This window comes from Brassica oleracea, chromosome C1 (genome assembly GCF_000695525.1).
Source record: "Brassica oleracea var. oleracea cultivar TO1000 chromosome C1, BOL, whole genome shotgun sequence".
In the NCBI taxonomy this organism is placed as follows: Eukaryota; Viridiplantae; Streptophyta; class Magnoliopsida; order Brassicales; family Brassicaceae; genus Brassica; species Brassica oleracea.
The window spans coordinates 3,703,057-3,721,331 of record NC_027748.1 but is presented as its reverse complement, the minus strand read 5'-3'; the positions used below and the strand labels follow the sequence as shown (position 1 = coordinate 3,721,331).

The 18,275-nt window shown below is 35.7% G+C and overlaps 5 protein-coding genes across 6 annotated transcripts; 2 read left to right on the top strand and 3 right to left on the bottom strand.

The window, feature by feature from the left end:
• Positions 1–905: 905 nt before the first annotated feature.
• On the bottom strand, positions 906–1,329 carry LOC106329224 (uncharacterized protein At2g39795, mitochondrial-like). The gene is made up of 2 exons (XM_013767848.1): positions 1,109–1,329; positions 906–1,035 (listed from the first exon to the last, which is right to left on the bottom strand). The coding sequence occupies exons 1-2, from the start codon at positions 1,327–1,329 to the stop codon at positions 906–908; spliced, it is 351 nt and encodes a 116-aa protein (XP_013623302.1).
• Positions 1,330–6,262: 4,933 nt separating this feature from the next.
• On the top strand, positions 6,263–8,016 carry LOC106296177 (deSI-like protein At4g17486). The gene is made up of 3 exons (XM_013732257.1): positions 6,263–6,608; positions 7,145–7,432; positions 7,519–8,016. Exons 1-3 carry the CDS (start codon positions 6,461–6,463, stop codon positions 7,776–7,778), a joined length of 696 nt encoding a protein of 231 aa, XP_013587711.1. The 5' UTR covers positions 6,263–6,460; the 3' UTR covers positions 7,779–8,016.
• A 2,483-nt stretch (positions 8,017–10,499) lies between these two features.
• LOC106295761 (60S ribosomal protein L39-1-like) lies at positions 10,500–11,337 on the top strand. The gene is made up of 3 exons (XM_013731739.1): positions 10,500–10,586; positions 10,733–10,836; positions 11,140–11,337. The coding sequence occupies exons 1-3, from the start codon at positions 10,584–10,586 to the stop codon at positions 11,186–11,188; spliced, it is 156 nt and encodes a 51-aa protein (XP_013587193.1). The 5' UTR covers positions 10,500–10,583; the 3' UTR covers positions 11,189–11,337.
• A 230-nt stretch (positions 11,338–11,567) lies between these two features.
• Positions 11,568–14,360, bottom strand: LOC106310007 (aspartate aminotransferase, chloroplastic). Its single transcript, XM_013747202.1, has 12 exons — positions 14,253–14,360; positions 14,033–14,108; positions 13,860–13,910; positions 13,514–13,708; positions 13,401–13,439; positions 13,215–13,304; positions 12,990–13,098; positions 12,803–12,912; positions 12,423–12,733; positions 12,088–12,352; positions 11,869–11,991; positions 11,568–11,690 (listed from the first exon to the last, which is right to left on the bottom strand). The coding sequence occupies exons 2-12, from the start codon at positions 14,090–14,092 to the stop codon at positions 11,655–11,657; spliced, it is 1,389 nt and encodes a 462-aa protein (XP_013602656.1). The 5' UTR covers positions 14,093–14,108; positions 14,253–14,360; the 3' UTR covers positions 11,568–11,654.
• Positions 14,361–14,490: 130 nt separating this feature from the next.
• LOC106310014 (probable receptor-like protein kinase At1g80640) lies at positions 14,491–17,891 on the bottom strand. Of its 2 annotated transcripts, none has more exons than XM_013747216.1 (10): positions 17,575–17,891; positions 17,169–17,196; positions 16,855–17,060; positions 16,657–16,789; positions 16,442–16,505; positions 16,255–16,351; positions 15,977–16,079; positions 15,434–15,552; positions 15,242–15,331; positions 14,491–14,820 (listed from the first exon to the last, which is right to left on the bottom strand). In XM_013747216.1, exons 1-10 carry the CDS (start codon positions 17,653–17,655, stop codon positions 14,683–14,685), a joined length of 1,059 nt encoding a protein of 352 aa, XP_013602670.1. In that variant the 5' UTR covers positions 17,656–17,891; the 3' UTR covers positions 14,491–14,682. The 2 variants fall into 2 exon arrangements, with proteins under 2 accessions (XP_013602670.1, XP_013602664.1); XM_013747210.1 differs by having other exon boundaries at positions 17,169–17,321; positions 17,575–17,889.
• Between the last annotated feature and the right edge of the window lie 384 nt (positions 17,892–18,275).

Here is an 18,275-nt window from a genome sequence, read left to right as displayed (position 1 = left end):
AAGAGTTAAAAAAATATATTCGAAAATGAGAAAGATGTCATAGCCCTTAAGGTAATGCTTAGGAGAAAATGATAAAAGAGAAAGATGTGTATAAAATTTAAAAGAAAGAAAAAAATAGTAATAGATTATCAAAATGACTAATTTGAGGTAATCATGCCTCCCACAAGAGCTAACATGAAAGTCATTCGTATGCTTATGGTTCGGATGCTTCCTAATCACCTCCTACTCTATTACTCTCACTTATGTATAATTTCCACATTTAAGGATAAAAATGGATATTTTAGATAGAACACCTTATCATAGGGTCTAAATGGTGACCAAGGGAATGAATGAAAATAGTGATTCTTTATCATTCCTTACAATTTACACCATTTACAAGGAATATTTGTTCTTTATGATTCTTTAACATTCTTTAAAATTTAAGGAATAATAATTATTCCTTATCAAATTAGAAGATGAATAGATTTTCCTTTTGTTTTATTCCTCCTCATTCTTTTCCTCTATATTCCTTATATTCTTTTATGGTCACCAGTAAGAGCATAGTATATACTAATCATACAAAATATGTATATACTAACCAGTTGGCTATGAACAATAATTGATGATAACTATGATTAGTTCATCATGGAACTTTTGTTAAGTTGCAATTGATCGAAAATGTAATCGATACTCATGTTGTTGACTAGTAGGCCATCGTGTTGGTAAAGAAACATGGATTAATGGTGAATGATACACATAGTACTTAGCTATTTATGGGGAATTATCTCAGTGAATTGTTTTCGCTATAATAATAGCGAAGTGACACATGTTATTTGGACTCGCTTCACAAAAACTTTTGAAATGATGAAACCCATAAAACTAACGAGCAAGTTCATGTTTATTTTGCGTTGATGAATCTAGCTTTCTCAACCATTGATGAGCTCAATCCTATCCTTGTTCATCATATACTCATGCAAGAAAAAGCAAAGCTCCCCGTAGATTCCTCTTACTCGCAAAAACTCTTTAACCGCCGTCTGAAAATCATACTTCAAACTCCTGTAAAAGCAACAAAACAAATATAATTCATGAATGATATGACACTACACTAAAATGATTCAAAATGTTATACCCGAAACTGGGTCCCATGTAAGTCTTAGGAATGATTTTGTTGCGTCTAAGCATGTAAAGGTTTTGAATTTCGATGCGGTTAGGCCAGACAGAGCAGAGGAACTCCATCTCATCATTTCCATCAGCCTTGCTAATGTTGACAAGCAAACTAATGTGGAGATGGACATCGCTCCCTGAAGCATCTAAACCGGTTCTTAGAACAGACATAAACCCATCAAACATGGTCGCTTCCATTCGAGTCTTCGCAATTCCGATTGACTAGATGAGATAAAAGTCAAAAAGTGGACATTTGTTCATGCATTGCTGACAAAATAAGGTTTGTCCCTCATTGGATTCAATGAATGATGAGGTTCGTGAGACCGTTGTTGCAACAAGAGTTGGACGTTCGTGATACTTGGTCTCTAGTGATTCCCATAGCTGAAGGCTCTCTAGTCCGATTCTATGGATCTCAGAACGATACCACTTCTAAAAATGATATTGAGGACAATAGGTAACAGATCGAGAGCTTTTGAAGAAAAACTTAATTTGTTCATGCTCTAATAAGCTGAAGTTGCAGGTTTATAATACTGAGGATCGGATTGATGTTGGTTCTAGCTGCTTTGAGCTTGTTTCTCATAAGTACAATATCCATGGCTTTGCCAATACTGGTGGGAAGGAATTTCTTCCACTCTATTTCTTTCATCAACAACGGTTTGTAACTTTCACCATCTTGCTTTAATTGCAAATGATACTTTCATGTTATTCTCTAATTAATGATGAAGTGTCTCATTTAAAAATCTTATCATTTTAGATCTTTATGGATTCTGGATTGGATTTTATATCCTCCGAGTAATCTATATAATGATTAGAATAACAAATTTGCTTCTCAAACTCGTTATGTTGGGGATATGGAAGGCCTAACTATTCTCTATATGGGTAATCAGACTCAAAACTTCATCTTCCTTTCAACATTATTGGAAAACGCTTTTTTATAACATGCAAAATTTGATGAACAAATCTACATAATACCAACATTGCTTGGTCTCCTTATCGATTTTATGATCATCCAATCACTAATCTTACTATTCCTTATATATATCTTTGTTTCCCATGATATCAAATGCAAACTTTTCCTAGGACTCAGGGAAACAGGGGGGATGATGACTGAAGAGTAAGTTGCTAGAAAAAGAAACTGGAGATCAACTTTTCTTCAAGACCACAATATACGAGAGTCTCTCAGGAAGAGATAGAGAACACCAGTCCTTGTAGTGGTCTTTCTCTCCGTGTACGTACTTCCTGAGGGGAAACCCTGCATGGTGTAGAATGTTAGTGGGAAAGAGCCTACTGAGAAGTTGGCTTCAAAGGACTGGATAGACCAAGGAGGTGCAGTTCGAAATCAAGGAGATCATGATGATATCACCTCTTCCTAGCTTTGTAATTGACTTTTGACATTTCTTTTAAGTTTTAATTGATTTCTATGTTTTGTATGTGCAGATAACTGTTGGACATATGTTTGTCAATCTTTTTAGCTCCCAACGGTTAATAAGCCTAGAAATTACACATTTTCTCATTTTGAGTGCAAGGTATCTCACGTTCTATGTCAGCCCACAAGTGAGAGAGTTCCACCGCATAAAAGGTGAAAGGTATGACCATTTATGCCATGAATACCCAATAATAAATGGGAAGCTGCAATGGATTACAATTGTATAGAAGATCCTCTTGTTCGAGATCCAGAAAAAAATATGTTTATTAGTGAGGTTGAGTTTCGATAATCAGATGAGATCAAAGATTTATATGAAATGCTGTTGCATCAGCCGGTGGGTGCAGATATGATACTTTTCCAACCAGAGTATGACAACATTGATTCAGTGATCTATTTTGCAATTTTTTTTCTAATGGATGACTTAGTCATGGATATGACTATGTTAATAATAGTATTGGCTAGTCCAATAATTTGCAGTTGAATGATGTTTACGAAGGACCCAAATCAGATGTCTTGCAATGCTGGATTACACGTTGTGTTAGTATTGGCTCTTGTTAAGATTAAAGGAAAGTGGGTGGACTTGGTGAATCTTGTTTAGCCTGCACCATTTGCACGTCTTTTTGATTGGCAAATTATGTTTTGTATATAACATAGAAAGATATTAAATATATTTTATTATGTGTTGTAATGGACGTTTTTAGTGCATAGACAAATTATCTGTTTCATGTTTTTCAGAAACGATTCAGGTAGCATCATCATCAGTGTTTCTCTCTCTACTGCTCTTCTTTCTTTTATGTTTGTCTAGCATCATCATCAGATTATGTTTGTTTTGGTTAGGTTATGAAAAAAATATATTTAATATATGTTAGCAACAAATGGTTTATTTTTACAAAGGTTAAGCAAATGGTTAAATTTAATTAGACATATTGTCTTTCTTTCAATTGACAACTCTTATTTTGTGGACAATATGCAATTGATTATGTCATAATAATTGTAGGATGAAATTTTGGTTTATGAAAATTTATTAGACTTATTGTATTTCTTTCAATTGACAACTCTTATTTTGTGGAAAACATGCAATTGATTATGTCATGATAATTGTAGGATGAATTTTGATTTCTGACACTTATAATAATCATTCGAGCATCAATTAGCATTGTAAAAACTCCAAAATACTTGAATGGTTACTATGTAGTACGACTAAATTCTTGATTTTATTTTATTGTGACTATTTTAAAAGTTGTTTTTAAATATATTGTTTTGCATTTTCAGCTTGAGTACATTCTTGTCAGTGTTCAACTTGTAATTAAGAAGATTATATTTATTTTGATTTGCAACTTCAATTTTGTATATGATATCAATAGATATTAAACGTACTATGTGTTGTAGTGTACATTGCTAGTACACGGATAAATGATAAAAAAAAGTTATAACATATCAGTCTTAAAATATAAAAAACGAAAAATGACAAAACATTGACTTTTCAAAGAACACCATATATTATCGATAAATATGTATGTCTATCATAAAAGAAAATGGCTTGTTTTCCCATAAAAAAAATTATATAGCAACGTATCATTAAAAAATGTGGATTTGTTACTATATAATACTTCTTAAGAGAAATGAATCGTTTTCTTAAAGAAACATATCCAAGTTTTTTTAAAAACATCAACATGCAATGCGATGCATTGGAAAATAAAAGACAACTTCCTAATACAAATTATTACCGCTAATAGTGGCTAGATCATTACCGCCAAATCATTACCTCTAATAATACAAATTATTACCGCTAATATCTCTTTGTTATCAATCTAACAATCACTTGAATTCGATGATCACAATGATTTAGTACCAAATGAGGAGGAGCATAATCGGATTGGTACTCGATCTCGTTTCTTATGATTCGAAGGATGTTTAATCGGAAGGACGAATTCGCTGATGCGATCGCTGCGTTCGAGGTGGTGATATCTCGTGATTGAGGGGTTAGCAACAGAAATTAACATTGGGAACAAGAGGGTTCTTGAGGAAATACAATGAGGAATATGAGTTTTGTGAAGAGTGCGGATGGGAAGAAGAGTGGCGTACGTGCGGTGGTGAAGTCCGACGGAACTCGGAACATTCTCCGGAGGAAAGCTGGCATACCGGTATGATCTTTCAAAAGAAAAACATACAAAAATCATCCCACTTTCGATTAAAAAAAAACAAGAATCATCTCACTATTCACAAAAATGACTATCGATCATCATCCCACTAATCACAAAAATAATCATCCCATTAATCACAAAATAAATAATCATCCTAGTAATCACAAAAATCATCATCACAGTAATCGTAACCCTATTTTATCCAATAATACTATCGAATCAATCACCGAAACACAGAATCTTCAGAATCATAGTTAACTATCAATCCAATCACAAATCGATCAAGTTATCATAACTAGTACTAATGGTAACACTCCATCATTTTAATCTTAATCCAATAATGGTGTTGATCAATCTTGAAACGGGGAAGAACTCTCGATCATCTCATCGATCAATCACAGATTCAAAATCATAAAAGAAATTTTATCCAATAACATTATTGAATCAATCATTGAAACACAGAATCTTCAGAATCGTAGTTAACTATCAATCCAATCACAAATTGATCAATTTATCATAACCAATACTAATGGTAACACTCCATCATCTTAATCTTAATCCAATAACGGTATCGATCAATCTTGAAACGGAGAAGAACTCTCGATCATCTCATCGATCAATCAAAGATCTAAAATCATAAAATAATATTGATCATCAACGTTAACGATGTATCTAGACACTTACCGTTCGTTTTTGGGTAAAGAAGGTGGGAGGTATCACAAAGTAGCCTCCTGGCGCATGTATCTCGGCCAGTAGATTGAGATTCTCCTATGTGTCTTGCATACGGCCAGTAACATCATAGTATCTCTTTGAAATTAATATCGTGGCATCGATCGATACAAAAAAACATATCGACGTTTTTTTTAAAAACATCAACATGCAATGCGATGCATTGGAAAATAAAAGACAAATTCTAATAAAAATTATTACCGCTAATAGTAGTCAAATCATTACCGCCAAATCATTACCGCTAATAAAACAAATTATAACTGCTAATATCTCTTCGTCATCAATCTAACAGTCACTCGAATTCGATGATCGCAGTGATTTAATACCCGATGAAGAGGAGTATAATCGGATTGGTACTCGATCTCATTTCTTATGATTCAAAGGATGTTTAATCGGAATGACGAATTCACTGATGCGATCGATGCGTTGGAGGTGGTGATATCTCATGATTGAAGGATTGACAACAAAGATTAACATTGGGAACAAGATGGTTCTTGAGGAAATACAACGAGGAATACGAGTTTTGTGAAGAGTGCGGATGAGAAGAGCCATGGAGATTTTCATGTTTGCCGTCGATGTTAAGGTATGGAGTTTTCTGGTGTGAAATCGAACTGAACTAAACCAAAATTGAACCGAATCGAAATAGCTTAACCGATCGACCAAGGAATTTTAGATACCAATTAGTCGCATGCTAGTAGAAGGCTTTTAATGCGAATGCAAACAACTAATAATGGGCTTCCCTTGTAAATATGCCTAAATAAAATTTTGATATTACTGTTCTAAGTAAATGCATTAATCATTTAATTAACCAAATCAACAGTAAATTAACAGAAACGGAAGGAAAAATAAGCTTTGAGGAAGAAGAAGACGAACCCTTGAACATTCGAGTCTTTGCGCAATTCCGATTTCCGAATCGGATCCTTATAATTTCTCGTCGAAGACCTGATTATAACGTCTCTATTGATCGCTCTTAATTTTCCTCCTTTGTTGCGATGCATTGAGGAGGAGGAGATAAAAGATGATGTTTTGCAGAAACGTCTCCGTGAGACGGAAGAAGAAGAAGAATCCTGGATCGGTGCCTGTTTATCTCAATGTTTACGATCTCACCCCTATGAATGTTTACGGTTATTGGCTCGGAATCGGAATCTATCACTCTGGTCTTGAAGGTTCTGTTTTTATCCATGATCTTTGTGTTTGATTGTTCTTGAGGTTGTCATGAGATGAATAGTTCAGAATAAAAATAAAATCTTTTGTCGGATTCTAACATTGAATTAGGAAAAGAAAAACAGCTTAGAAAGATGATGTCTGATAATTCTCGATAACATGATTTTGGATTTATTACACTAGGTGGTTAAGTTTGGTCAGAAAGATGAGATGAAAATTCTCCAAACTATAAGACTTCTTGTCTTATCTTGTAATAGTTATGTTTTTTAAATTGAAAGCCTTTAGTCAAAAAAAAAAAAAAGAGATGAGATGAAAATTGACTTTGAAAAGTATGAGGATAGATGTGATGTCTCAATCTGTGTTTGGTTATAAGAGAACACAGAGATTGTTTCTTTTATTTTTTCTTTGTTTGAACTATTAATCAAATTGTTCAATACATTGTTGTTTAGTCCATTGGTATTATGTAGTTCCCATTGATCAAGAACTCATTTGTTTTTTTTTCCTTCTTGGTTTTGGTTTATCTATTGTGTGTGTGTAGTTCATGGGGTTGAATATGGATATGGGGCACACGAGCATTCAAGCACTGGGATCTTCAAAGTGGAGCCAAAGAAGTGTCCTGGTTTCACATTCAGGAAATCGATCCTGGTGGGTGAGACGGAGATGAAGGCGAAAGAAGTTGGAAGCTTTATGGAGGAACTAGCAGATGAGTACCAGGGGAGCAAGTACCACCTCATCACAAGGAACTGTAATCATTTCTGTAACGATGTTTGTTTAAAACTAACTCAAAAGTCAATCCCTAGTTGGGTCAACCGTCTTGCTCGCTTAGGTAAAACTCAAACTTCCTTGAGGAACGTTTCAACTAATCTTAAGAGGAGCATTGATTACTCTTCTTTTTTTTAATGACATGTAAAGGTTTCCTCTGCAATTGTGTGTTACCGGCTAGCTTGAACGAGATGAAAGTGAAGCAGGTAGGTACAGACGGGAAGCTCTTGGAGGTAGGAGAAAGTAAAAAGAATAAAAAGAAGAAGAAGAAAAAGAAGGCGAGAAGCAGATCGGGTCCTTTAGCTTCTTCTTCATCTGATGCACGGGTAGATAATAATAAGCCTTCACATGCAAGATCAATATCAACCGGTAATCCTCCTTGTTCTGCTTCTTTTTGTCCTTTGAAGTAACAAAGAGATCGAGTTCCTTCTGTTGCATCTGGAGCTCAAGATTAGATAACCCTAAGGACATGATTCTTTGTCATTGTTTGAAAAGATAATTATATATATATATATTTGTATATGAATGTGATGGGAGGAGGGTCCTTGTATTTTATTCACAAGTGTTAATAACCCTTTTGGTTATTGTTATAGGAGAATCATCAAAATCTGCACAAAAGTGTGTGTAAATTCGACTTTCCTCTTTATGCTTTGGATGTAATTTTTTGAATATTTGTACAAATTACTTTTCTGAATGTTAAATTCAATTAAAATAAGTTGACTTGTTTATCTTTCTTTTAATATGTTGGTCCTCTGGTAATTTTGGGACTAAAAGAGTTGCTGTCAAGTCCAAAAGATTGTACTTAAAATCGCAGCAGCCTGTGTATGACATGAAAGTGTTTGAACTCTGTCCAGTCAGATATCTCTGTCACATTCTTCGTTGCAGATCAGGTTACTCTAATTAAAACACTTGAAACAAGTAACAACCCATGAAAGTACATACGTACCTTGGAACAAGACAGGAAAGTCAATAACATGTTTTAGTACGTCACTGAAAAAGTAAAGTCAATAACATGTCTTAGTACAAAACAAAAGAGAGTTGGAAGTTTTAGTTGGGCCTTAACTAACCCTTGGGGCTTTGCTGTTTCAGAATCACATGAGACCCTCCTATAAATATCTTTCAAGGTACAATCCTCTCTTCCCCCCAGCTACAACAAAAACCCTAATCCGCCGTTTACGTAAAAACTCACATTCTTTACTTTTGTTTTAGTAGATTCCTTTTCTAATTACCTTCGTATAGACTAATAATGTTCATTGTGATAGGATCCATTTGAATGCTTCTTAGTTCTTATGCTCTGTTATTGGTTATTTCTCATAATTGAGCTTAGATGTTTTTTTTCTTTTTGGTTTGAAGCGTTTCAGAAATCCCTGTGATGATTATTATGATTAAAAATGTTAAAAGTAGTGACTGATATCTTCTTGATTAGAAACTATCAGCTCTGAGGGATTTTCAACTGCTTTTTTGTTTTTTTTTTCTTGTGTTTATGATTTGAGTTCTTGTTTGCTTAATATTCAGTTGTGTGGCCTTAGCTGGATCCCAATGATGATGAATAAATAAAAAATGTTAAAAGTAGTGACTGATTATATACCTTGACGAATAATCAAATTCTGAGGGATCCAGCTATTTCTTTCATATTTTTTTATGATAGAAGAATGTTGTTCGGTTGGTTTAGCTATTAAGAGAAGTTTTATTTGTTGATGTTCAGAGTGACGACTGATGAATTATGAATTATGATTTTGCTTTTGCTCGGAGTTTCGTAATGTTTATCTCTTCGTACTCATAGTGATTTGCTTGCTGTTTCTTTACTCAGTTGTTTGTAGCATCTATTTCAGTTCCCATTTGTTTTCAATCTTGTGACCGCATTGTTATTACTAAGATTTTTCAACATTATGTGTATTTCCCCTGTTCTTGCCTGAACAAATGAAATCTGGATGTGTACTCGGTTGTCGGTTGCATGACTGCATCAGAGGAAACTTAATTGACAATTCCAAAATACTAATTAATTTTGTGAAGGGTACTCTGTGCAGAGTCAAGTCCTTATTGTAGACACTCGCTCAATACAAATTCTCTTTAAATCCATTCATAATTGTATGGTTGTTGTGTTGATCCTAGTGTTGTACTAATTGGTTAAACGATAGTTTCCTGTAATCATTCATTACTGTAGGTATGTGAAAGTAAATGTACTTGTAGTCGTGAGATAAATTTGAATGATTGAATCTATTCCAAAAAGATTGCCATGAATATTTGCAACAAAATTATATAACAGAGACATCTTACCCATAAACTATAAATTTTAAACAATGTATAACAAATAACAAATACTCTTTTATCTGCAGCGGTTCTAAGGAATATTAAAAAAATGTTTTTTTTTTCTAAGTTCATATCAACATCAATAGGAATGATAGGAAGGATACGATTTTCTGGACTAGACTGGTTGCCGATGATGATATATGTCTAGTTAGGGTAGAAATTCTACTTTCAAATACTTACAAGCCACATTCTACCGTAGAATGTTGATGGTATATCGATAGACCGTGGGAAACGTACTACCGAAAGAATAAGAGAAATGATAGAGGAGACTTGGTGGAAAGAAGAGTCAATGAAGTGGACTTGGATTGATTTGCAAGAAGACAAGGTTATGAAGTCGTTTATGACTGACACTGTAAATACTATTGAATGATTCCTTTTCTCATTATGCAAATTATATCTGAGATATTAGCTTTGACGATATGAGTCAGCTCTGACCGTTATGAGGTCAGCTACCTTTAGTTACAACTTACAAGTTGTATGAGATACACGTTTACTTCAGTAACAGAGTATTAGTATTCAAATTCATAACACAAAATCACTATAATCATGATAACAATTAAATAATAAAATGGCACAAAGAAGAGACTAACTTCACATTGAGGATGCGATGATGATGATGATCACAACAACAACAGATTTTTGTTGTATAAAGTGTGACAAAGATTATATCATGCTACAAACACACAAACAAGTAAACTACATACAAAATGGGCCTTATGGCTTGGTTTTTGCTCGACTACATAATGGGCCTTGAACCGAAAGAAAGTAACTTTCATATAGTAAGCCCAGCCTTTTTTACTTGACTAGGGTTTCCTCTTACTATAAGTCAAGAAAAGGTTAGTAGTCGCCACTTCTCTTCGTTTAGCTTCTCGCTCATCCCCAGCTGCATAACTCACGACTTCAAGATGGTAAGCTTCTCTCTATCTTTCGTGATTTTCGCTCTTAATTTCAGTTAATCGTTAGTTTCTCCTGCTTGATATTAGTTAGAAAGTCGAACGAAATTACTGATTATTGCTTTCTGTTGCTGTGTGATAAACGAAATGAAACGACGCAGCCGTCGCACAAGTCGTTTATGATAAAGAAGAAGCTGGCTAAGAAGATGAGGCAAAACAGGCCTATTCCCCACTGGATTCGTCTTCGTACCGACAACACTATCAGGTTTGAATTTTTCTTTCTTCTTCCTTCCCGATCTGTCGATTTAGAAATAGATAGGTGATTCTCTTGGTGGATTGATTTAGGGCGACAATGGTCGGAACCAGAAATGTATTGTTGTCCATGTGGTTTGAGTTCGGATACATTGGTCGTAAAACCAGAAATCAAATTGTTGTCTTTGTGGTTTGAGTTAGGGCATAGGCAAGTGTCTTAGTTCTGAAAGCGAAATATGTAATTGTCGTTGTGGGTTTGATTCAGAGTAGAGTGACAATGAGTTTGTCTAACGGTTTGGTGTTTGTTTTGTTTCAGGTACAATGCCAAGCGCAGGAACTGGCGCAGAACCAAGCTCGGATTCTAAGTGAAAGCTCAAGACTGTTCGTCTTCTGTTCGATTTAGCATTTCCCCAAGTTTTCTTGATTTTTGTTTTAAACATTTTCACATGTCTGTAAGACTTTTGATGTTACCAGATTTTATCTTTATATAAGAGCTACGTATTGGTTGCAGTTATTTAATATTCTTGGTTGCTTATTACGTTGCCCCCTTTGGAAATTTATAGCCTGGATGAGTATGAAACAGATTGTCCCTTGTGCTGCTTCCGGGCTGTTTCATGGTACTTGTTTGCGTTGAATCTTTACGAATTTCTTATTAGCAAAATCTGCCTAATTCCTGATAGGTTCTGATCAAGTAATTCTGAGTACTTGTCTCTGATTATTTGTGGAACAAGATGGTGCTAGAAAGATAAAAACACCAAATACATTCACATTGTGAAATCATGCAAATACAATTTGTATCCTTATGAATGAAGAAGTAACAAGTGTTTTCCTCTATAACTCGATGGGAGTCTCCCAATACAACAATGCCTGTGAAACACAATCAAATTAAAAAAAAGTTTCCTTGACCAAATGTCATAGATATAACAGCCTGAGCTTAGCTTATTCAATTTTAGCAATTCTTTCAAATGAGATGAAGAAGCTAAAAGGGTAATAAATAAAACTTCAGTTCTCATTGTAATCTTCTTGAGACCAAAACTCAGCTTACGTTATGGTGCGAGTCGATGATGGCATCAGCGAGGTACTCGCATTTTGCCATAGACAATCCAGCCAACGATATCCTCCCGTCTTTAGTCATGTACACATGCCACTTGTCCGTCATGTTATCACTCTGCCACGTCACCAAAAAAACAAACTTCAAGACCTCCATCTCTCAACAAAGTCAAAAGATTAAATGATTCAAGAAGTATCACATTTTTTAACATACCTGAGCCTTGTTGAGACCTGTGAATGAGAACATGCCAATCTGCTTCAGAATAAACGACCAGTCCTTACCGCTCTTATCCTTCGAAACGAGGCTGTCGTACAGCTGCTGTCTCACCGTCTTAATCCTCCCCGCCATCATTTCCATCTCTGCTTTCCACTCGTTGAACATAGCTGCATCTCCCACGACGTTAGCCACGATCCTCGCACCGTGAACCGGTGGGTTCGAGTACATAGGCCTAGCTATCCTTTTCAACTGGCTCTTCACCCTGAAAAGAAAGTTTCTACCAAGTTAAAAACTAGGCTCATGATAAGAAACTCAAGTGAGTGTTTTTTCACCTTGTAGCAGCATCGGCTGATGAGCAGACGACGTTGATTGCACCAATCCTTTCAGCATAAAGGCCCAAGTTTTTACTATACGACTGAGCGACGAAAAACTCCATCCCACGCTCAGCAAATAGTCTCACGGAAGCTGCGTCTTCATCAAGGCTTCCGCTAGCAAAGCCCTGGTATGCAACGTCGAAAAATGGGATGTGGTTCTTTTCTTGAATGACGTCAGCAATTTTCACCCACTGCTCTGGCGTTGGGTCGATTCCGGTCGGGTTGTGAGCGCAGCCGTGTAGCAGTATGAATGATCCTTCTGGAGCTTCCTGTACAAATTTAGACAAGGTTAGCCATCAGAGTTCATGATGGACAATGTTGTAATAAGGAAAACAAACCCTTATATCAGCTATCATCCCTTCAAAATCCAAACCGATTGTTTTGGGGTCATAGTAGCGGTATTCAGACCAGGGAACTTTGGCGTCGTTGAAGATGTTCTTGTGGTTACCTGAAGTAGCAGTTGATAAAAGATGGTTTACATATGAGAAGGCAACACGTGAATATTTATGGTTAAGTGAAACGCACCCCATGTTGGTGCAGATATAAGAACTTTAGCTCCAGGAAAATAACGCTCGATAAGAGCCGCTGCTAGTCGGAGTGAACCTGTTCCGGAAAGACCTTGAATTGTTGCCACCTGAGCCAAAGGAAAATGAATTAGCTCAGAGACAGAAGTTTATGATTAGTAAAGCACAGCTCACAGAAAGGAACATCAATACAAGAGGAGACATGGACACAAGATTCCAGACATACTTTTTGTTCTTTAATAACAGGATGACCAGCTCCAAACAGCAGCTCAGCAGTGGCCTTGTTGAATGCAGCCAACCCTTCTATTGGGAGATACTGCAGTTTTTTTTTAATCGCAATTTGGTTTAGTTTTAAGCATATTCTCATATGATCTTATTGCTTGTAGATACATTTTCAAGTGAGCTAAGTTACCTCTTTATTATCTCCTCTCTCCAACATCAGGTTCTCCGCCTAAAAAGAAGCCATGGGGATTTAATAAATGAATAAACGAGATAAGTAATGCGAAAAAGGATAAAACTTCAAACCTTTTTAACAACATTAAGGACATAAGGCTGGAGTTCTTCAGTTCGATAAGCACCAACGCCGAGATTGAGCTTAAGCTCGTTAGTGTCAGCTTTGAAAGCTTCGCTGACGCCAAGAATAGGGTCTGGTGGAGCCATGGTGATACCCTCAAAGCGAGAAGGCTTCACTGCAACCGACATGGTCACCCGACTAAAACACTGAAACCAAAGACAATTACATCAGATATGCCAAAGAAGATTACAAACTAGAGTTATCAAACTCTTAACAAAATCTGATGAACTATCTAGCTCTAAACGTATAACAGATTGTTCATATGGTTCAAACTATGATAAAGGGAAAAGAGAGTACCTTTGCTTTCAGGAAGGGGTTGGAACCGGAAGTTCCAAGCTTTAGCTTATCCTGTTCGAGTTCAATAGGAGCAACAAAGGAGGATTGTGAATAAATAGATTATTCTCTTTAAAAGGCGACTATGAACAACACTCCACAGTTCTACTCGATAGAGAAACAACAAATGAAAGTACCTTGTTAATCTCGCGAGGTAGCAGAGAAGTAGAACCGAGAGACAGCATTGATGAAGCCATGGAATCAATCACTAAGCTGCAGACAGATCCCAAAATCAGTGATAGTGAACTCAGTACGTGGATAAGCTATCCAGACAGATGACGTTAGTTTGAACATGATCCACATGAGAGATAACGATTAAGAAAACAGGTTCAGATAGAGAGATTATTGATTTGTCACCTGAGCTTCGTCGGAACCGCGCGGTTTCGAAAACGATCAGATCGAGATTGTGTAAGCAAGTACAATGATTTATCAAGACAAAACGATATGTCCGAAGTTTTATTAAGCTCTGTCTTGAGAGGGGCTATAATGGTCATTGGGCCAATGTTCGTAAATCTATGGGCTTACAAAGTCAAAGAGTGGATTCGTAGATAGTGGTTGGCGACTTTCTAACAGTTCAGAGCAAAAATGCAAAATGTAAAAGAGCTAATTTGTTTAAATAGCCCATAAATATTGAATATTTACTTGGTGAAAAATGTATAATATAGGCAATTTACAAATACAATCATTAGAAGTGAATACCCCTGGGAAACCTTTGTTCTCACATTTGCACCCCAAAAGTTCTGAAGCAATAGGATCAATCCCTATATATAAGCAACAATTATTTGCTTTAGGACGATGATGATGTTAACCGGAGTGTTCCTCCTAGCTCTACCGGAACCAGTGGAACAAGTGAGTGAAGAACATCGGTTATCAACGGTCTATAACTTGGTTCTGGCTGTACACAAAGCACTGCCACGGCTGCTACCTGACCAAAATAATTCCCGGTTTGATTAACAATTCAACAAAAGATAGTGCAATCAAAATTAGTTTTATTTAGTAGAGGTTATTGGTTGTTGTATATTTTAATGGATTTGAAAATCCGAACTAAATCTAGTGTTATTGGTTCTATGATTTTCAAATCTGTATTAAAATCATGTGTTATTGGTTTAATGATTCATAAATTCTGTATCAAATCAAGTGTCATTCAATCGTACGGATTTACTAATATATTTGATTTTATAATGGATTTGAATGGATTTGTTTGGATTTTTTAGTTAAAAATACAAAGACTCAAATCTGAGAAAAAACCTCCGGATTTGCATATTTTATTAGGATTTGATAAATACTATATGGATTTCTAAATCAATCAAAATATATAAACCAATAACATATATTCAGATTCTAACCTGGTATAGATGCTTATGATCCATTGTATCTTTGATAACTGGATCCACTATTTTAGGAAGCTTTGATCTATCCGTAAGTTGTGGCATTGCCTGCAAATAAAATGCATTAATTAACGCCAATAACCACTAACCAATGCTTTCTATTATTGTTCGTTTACGATTAGCGATATCATCACTCTAAACCGTTCTTACCCAAGTGACCAGAGATTGGCACTGAACCGAACTCAACTTCTCAACCGGTCGCCTTCCCAGCAACAGTTCAAGTAGAACCACTCCGAATGAGTAAACATCACTTTTATCCGTTAATTTACCTGAGCAACATAATCATGTTTTAATGTAACAACCTTGCTAATCCGGTAACTACACAGATAATCACGGTTTTAATGACCCGCTAACCACTCTCTCTAGCCTAATAATGATTCCATGTGATTAGTTGAAATAAAACATCAATATGATGATTTGCTTTCCAGTCACAATTCTAGACGTAATAAAAGAGAAATTCATTGTTATATGGGGTCACGTGAATACACATTATGATTAACTAACAGGTAACGCATTTTAAGACATGACAACGAGTTAGGTCACCAAAAATTTTATATGTAAATAGATTTCCAAATTTGTAAAAAAAAATTTTAGACTTCCGAAATTTTGAAATCTTTATTAAATGGTTTAGGATCCTCAAATTCTGAGAGGCCGGCCCTGCCAAAAAATAGATCGGAAATGCGAATGTTTTACCATCTAGGAGATATTCTGGAGCAACATAACCAAGTGTCCCAGATAGTTTAATGTTGTTCTTGCCGTGCATCCCGTTCGTTACCGCAAGTCCAAAATCAGATATCTGAATGCGGGAACACACAAGAAGTCATGTGATTGGATTGTTTGTCGAAGCAAAAACAAGTGATTCTTGAATTAACGAAACAAGAACCAATCAACCAAGATATAGGACTAACTAAGAATCTTGACCGGTTATCTCCGGTTTGGTTTGGTAGTTGATTCTTGTTTCAATTAATTACCTTGGCGTTGAAGGAAGAATCAAGGAGAATATTTGAAGATTTTATATCTCTGTGGATAACCGGAGGGCGACAACGCTCATGTAGATACTCTACACCTCTGCTTCCAAAAAAAAAACACGGTTTACTCAAAGCGTGATTAATAAAACAATAGAGAAAACCGGAAATGTGGGAGGGCTCTTGAATGTACCTTGCTGTATCAAGAGCAATCTTCATCCGCATGTGCCATGTTAAAGCCGATCCACGAGAAGGTCCTTAACCATTAAATGATTTCCCAACATTAAATTATATGATTATACTATATAGAACAAGAAGTTATTTATTTTTATGTGGTCACATGATCTGTTTTCATCTCTTCATCTCGTTTATATATCCCAGGTCTAAAAATAAGATCATGTTTTTTACCGTGTAACTGTGCCTCCAAAGATCCCTTTTCCATCAGCTCGTAAACGATGAAGCTCGGGCTGATTTCACTTGTATGTCCCAGAAGTGAGATGATGTTGGGATGGTGAATCTTGCTCAATAGATCAACTTCGTTCTGCAAAATGATAGAACCGGACTCAGACTCTTGAACTAAAACAACACTCATCATTTTTTGGTTACCTGAAACTCCCGTTTTGCTTCTTGGCTAACGTTTTCGATCTTCTTAACCGCGGCTAGGGTGTGATTGTCTAAGCAGGCTTTGTAAACAAATCCAAACCCGCCTCGTCCTATAAGATTACTGTCTTTGAAGCCGCCTGTTGCTTTCTCTAGTGTCTTGTAATCGAAGGACTGCATAAAACCCTTCTTGGGTAATGAAATCCCACTCTCTTCCACATGTACAAAACCATTCAGGCATCAAAATCTTGTAATCTTGTTACACGTGTAATATTAATATTTTTCATTCTTGAATTTGTATGGTGAAAAAGGAGATTTACCTGAGTTCTTGGTCGGTTTGGGAAATTGCTTAGACCGATAAACAGCCCAAAAGCATAAACAACAAAAAACTATTAGTCCTAGAGACGAGGAGCTGATTATAAGAGCTATTAAAAGTTTATTGTGTTCTTGGCCTCTACTACCCATTTGGATTCCTGAGATCACAAAAAGCAAATAAAGAAACCTTGTTGAGATTTCTTGAGATTAAGAAGGGAGTTTACTTGGGATACCAATTGTATAACTGATGAGAGGATGCGTACAAGATAAGGCACTCCACTCAAGGGATCAGCTCGAAAATAGCATTTACGTATATAATCGAAAATCAAATTTACATTGATTTTCGAAATCTATGTCACTTACCAACACATATCAATCCCCAAAAAAGAAAAAGAAAATAGAGAGAGATACCTGGAGAGAAGGAAGCCATGGAAGTGTAGACGGGAGAAAGTGAAGGCTGTGACGCAGGTGGATGGGATGCTGTACAAGCATAGACACTACAGAGGAACTGAATAACCAAGACCTTAAGGAGTAGAGGAAGAATCTTTCTCATTTGCCTAACAAAATACTTTCAGAATTGATTCACTCTCCAGACTTGTAGGATTTTCAAGTTGAAAAAAGAGACTGATGAGATTTAGAGATTTACAAAGAGAATGTGAGGAGTCTTTATCGCTCACTAATGGAGATCTCCTTTTAATTTCATTTCCTTTTCTTGTGTCTGCATAAAGGAGGGAAAGAGAAAGTGAGCTTTTAAAAAGTCGAAATCATCCTCTTAAGGTCTTTACTTCTTTATCATCAAAATCTAACATGTGGGTTGGAATGTGATAGTTGTAACAACAAATATCTTTATTTCATAACCAATGCAGCTCGATTTAATTGATATGAGAATTCTTATATTGTAAATTAACAGAATTTATTACGAGAGTTTGAAACATATTATTACTGATCAAGTGATCATTTACATTGGACCACTAGTATCTGTCAGTTAAAAAGATAAATACAAATTTTAGAATGGTCATATGATCATCTGACCATTTCATGAAAGTTTGTAGGTCTGAAGAGTAGATTTACTGACCACATAACGACAAAAAATAAACATGACTACTTATGTC

Excerpts from the sequence above, each read along its gene's own strand:
- LOC106329224 (XM_013767848.1), bottom strand. The coding sequence starts at position 1,329 with ATGTTTGATGGGTTTATGTCTGTTCTAAGAACCGGTTTAGATGCTTCA. Across the intron at positions 1,036-1,108 it reads TACATGGGACCCAGTTTCGG|GAGTTTGAAGTATGATTTTC; the intron begins GTATAACATTTT and ends TTGCTTTTACAG.
- LOC106296177 (XM_013732257.1), top strand. The coding sequence starts at position 6,461 with ATGATGTTTTGCAGAAACGTCTCCGTGAGACGGAAGAAGAAGAAGAAT. Across the intron at positions 6,609-7,144 it reads CTATCACTCTGGTCTTGAAG|TTCATGGGGTTGAATATGGA; the intron begins GTTCTGTTTTTA and ends GTGTGTGTGTAG. Across the intron at positions 7,433-7,518 it reads CAACCGTCTTGCTCGCTTAG|GTTTCCTCTGCAATTGTGTG; the intron begins GTAAAACTCAAA and ends TGACATGTAAAG.
- LOC106295761 (XM_013731739.1), top strand. Across the intron at positions 10,837-11,139 it reads CGTACCGACAACACTATCAG|GTACAATGCCAAGCGCAGGA; the intron begins GTTTGAATTTTT and ends GTTTTGTTTCAG.
- LOC106310007 (XM_013747202.1), bottom strand. The coding sequence starts at position 14,092 with ATGGCTTCATCAATGCTGTCTCTCGGTTCTACTTCTCTGCTACCTCGC. Across the intron at positions 13,911-14,032 it reads TACCTCGCGAGATTAACAAG|GATAAGCTAAAGCTTGGAAC; the intron begins GTACTTTCATTT and ends GAACTCGAACAG. Across the intron at positions 13,709-13,859 it reads ACCCCTTCCTGAAAGCAAAG|TGTTTTAGTCGGGTGACCAT; the intron begins GTACTCTCTTTT and ends CTTTGGTTTCAG.
- LOC106310014 (XM_013747210.1), bottom strand. The coding sequence starts at position 17,716 with ATGAGAAAGATTCTTCCTCTACTCCTTAAGGTCTTGGTTATTCAGTTC. Across the intron at positions 16,790-16,854 it reads AAGCAAAACGGGAGTTTCAG|AACGAAGTTGATCTATTGAG; the intron begins GTAACCAAAAAA and ends ATCATTTTGCAG. Across the intron at positions 16,352-16,441 it reads ATTGCTCTTGATACAGCAAG|AGGTGTAGAGTATCTACATG; the intron begins GTACATTCAAGA and ends TTTTGGAAGCAG.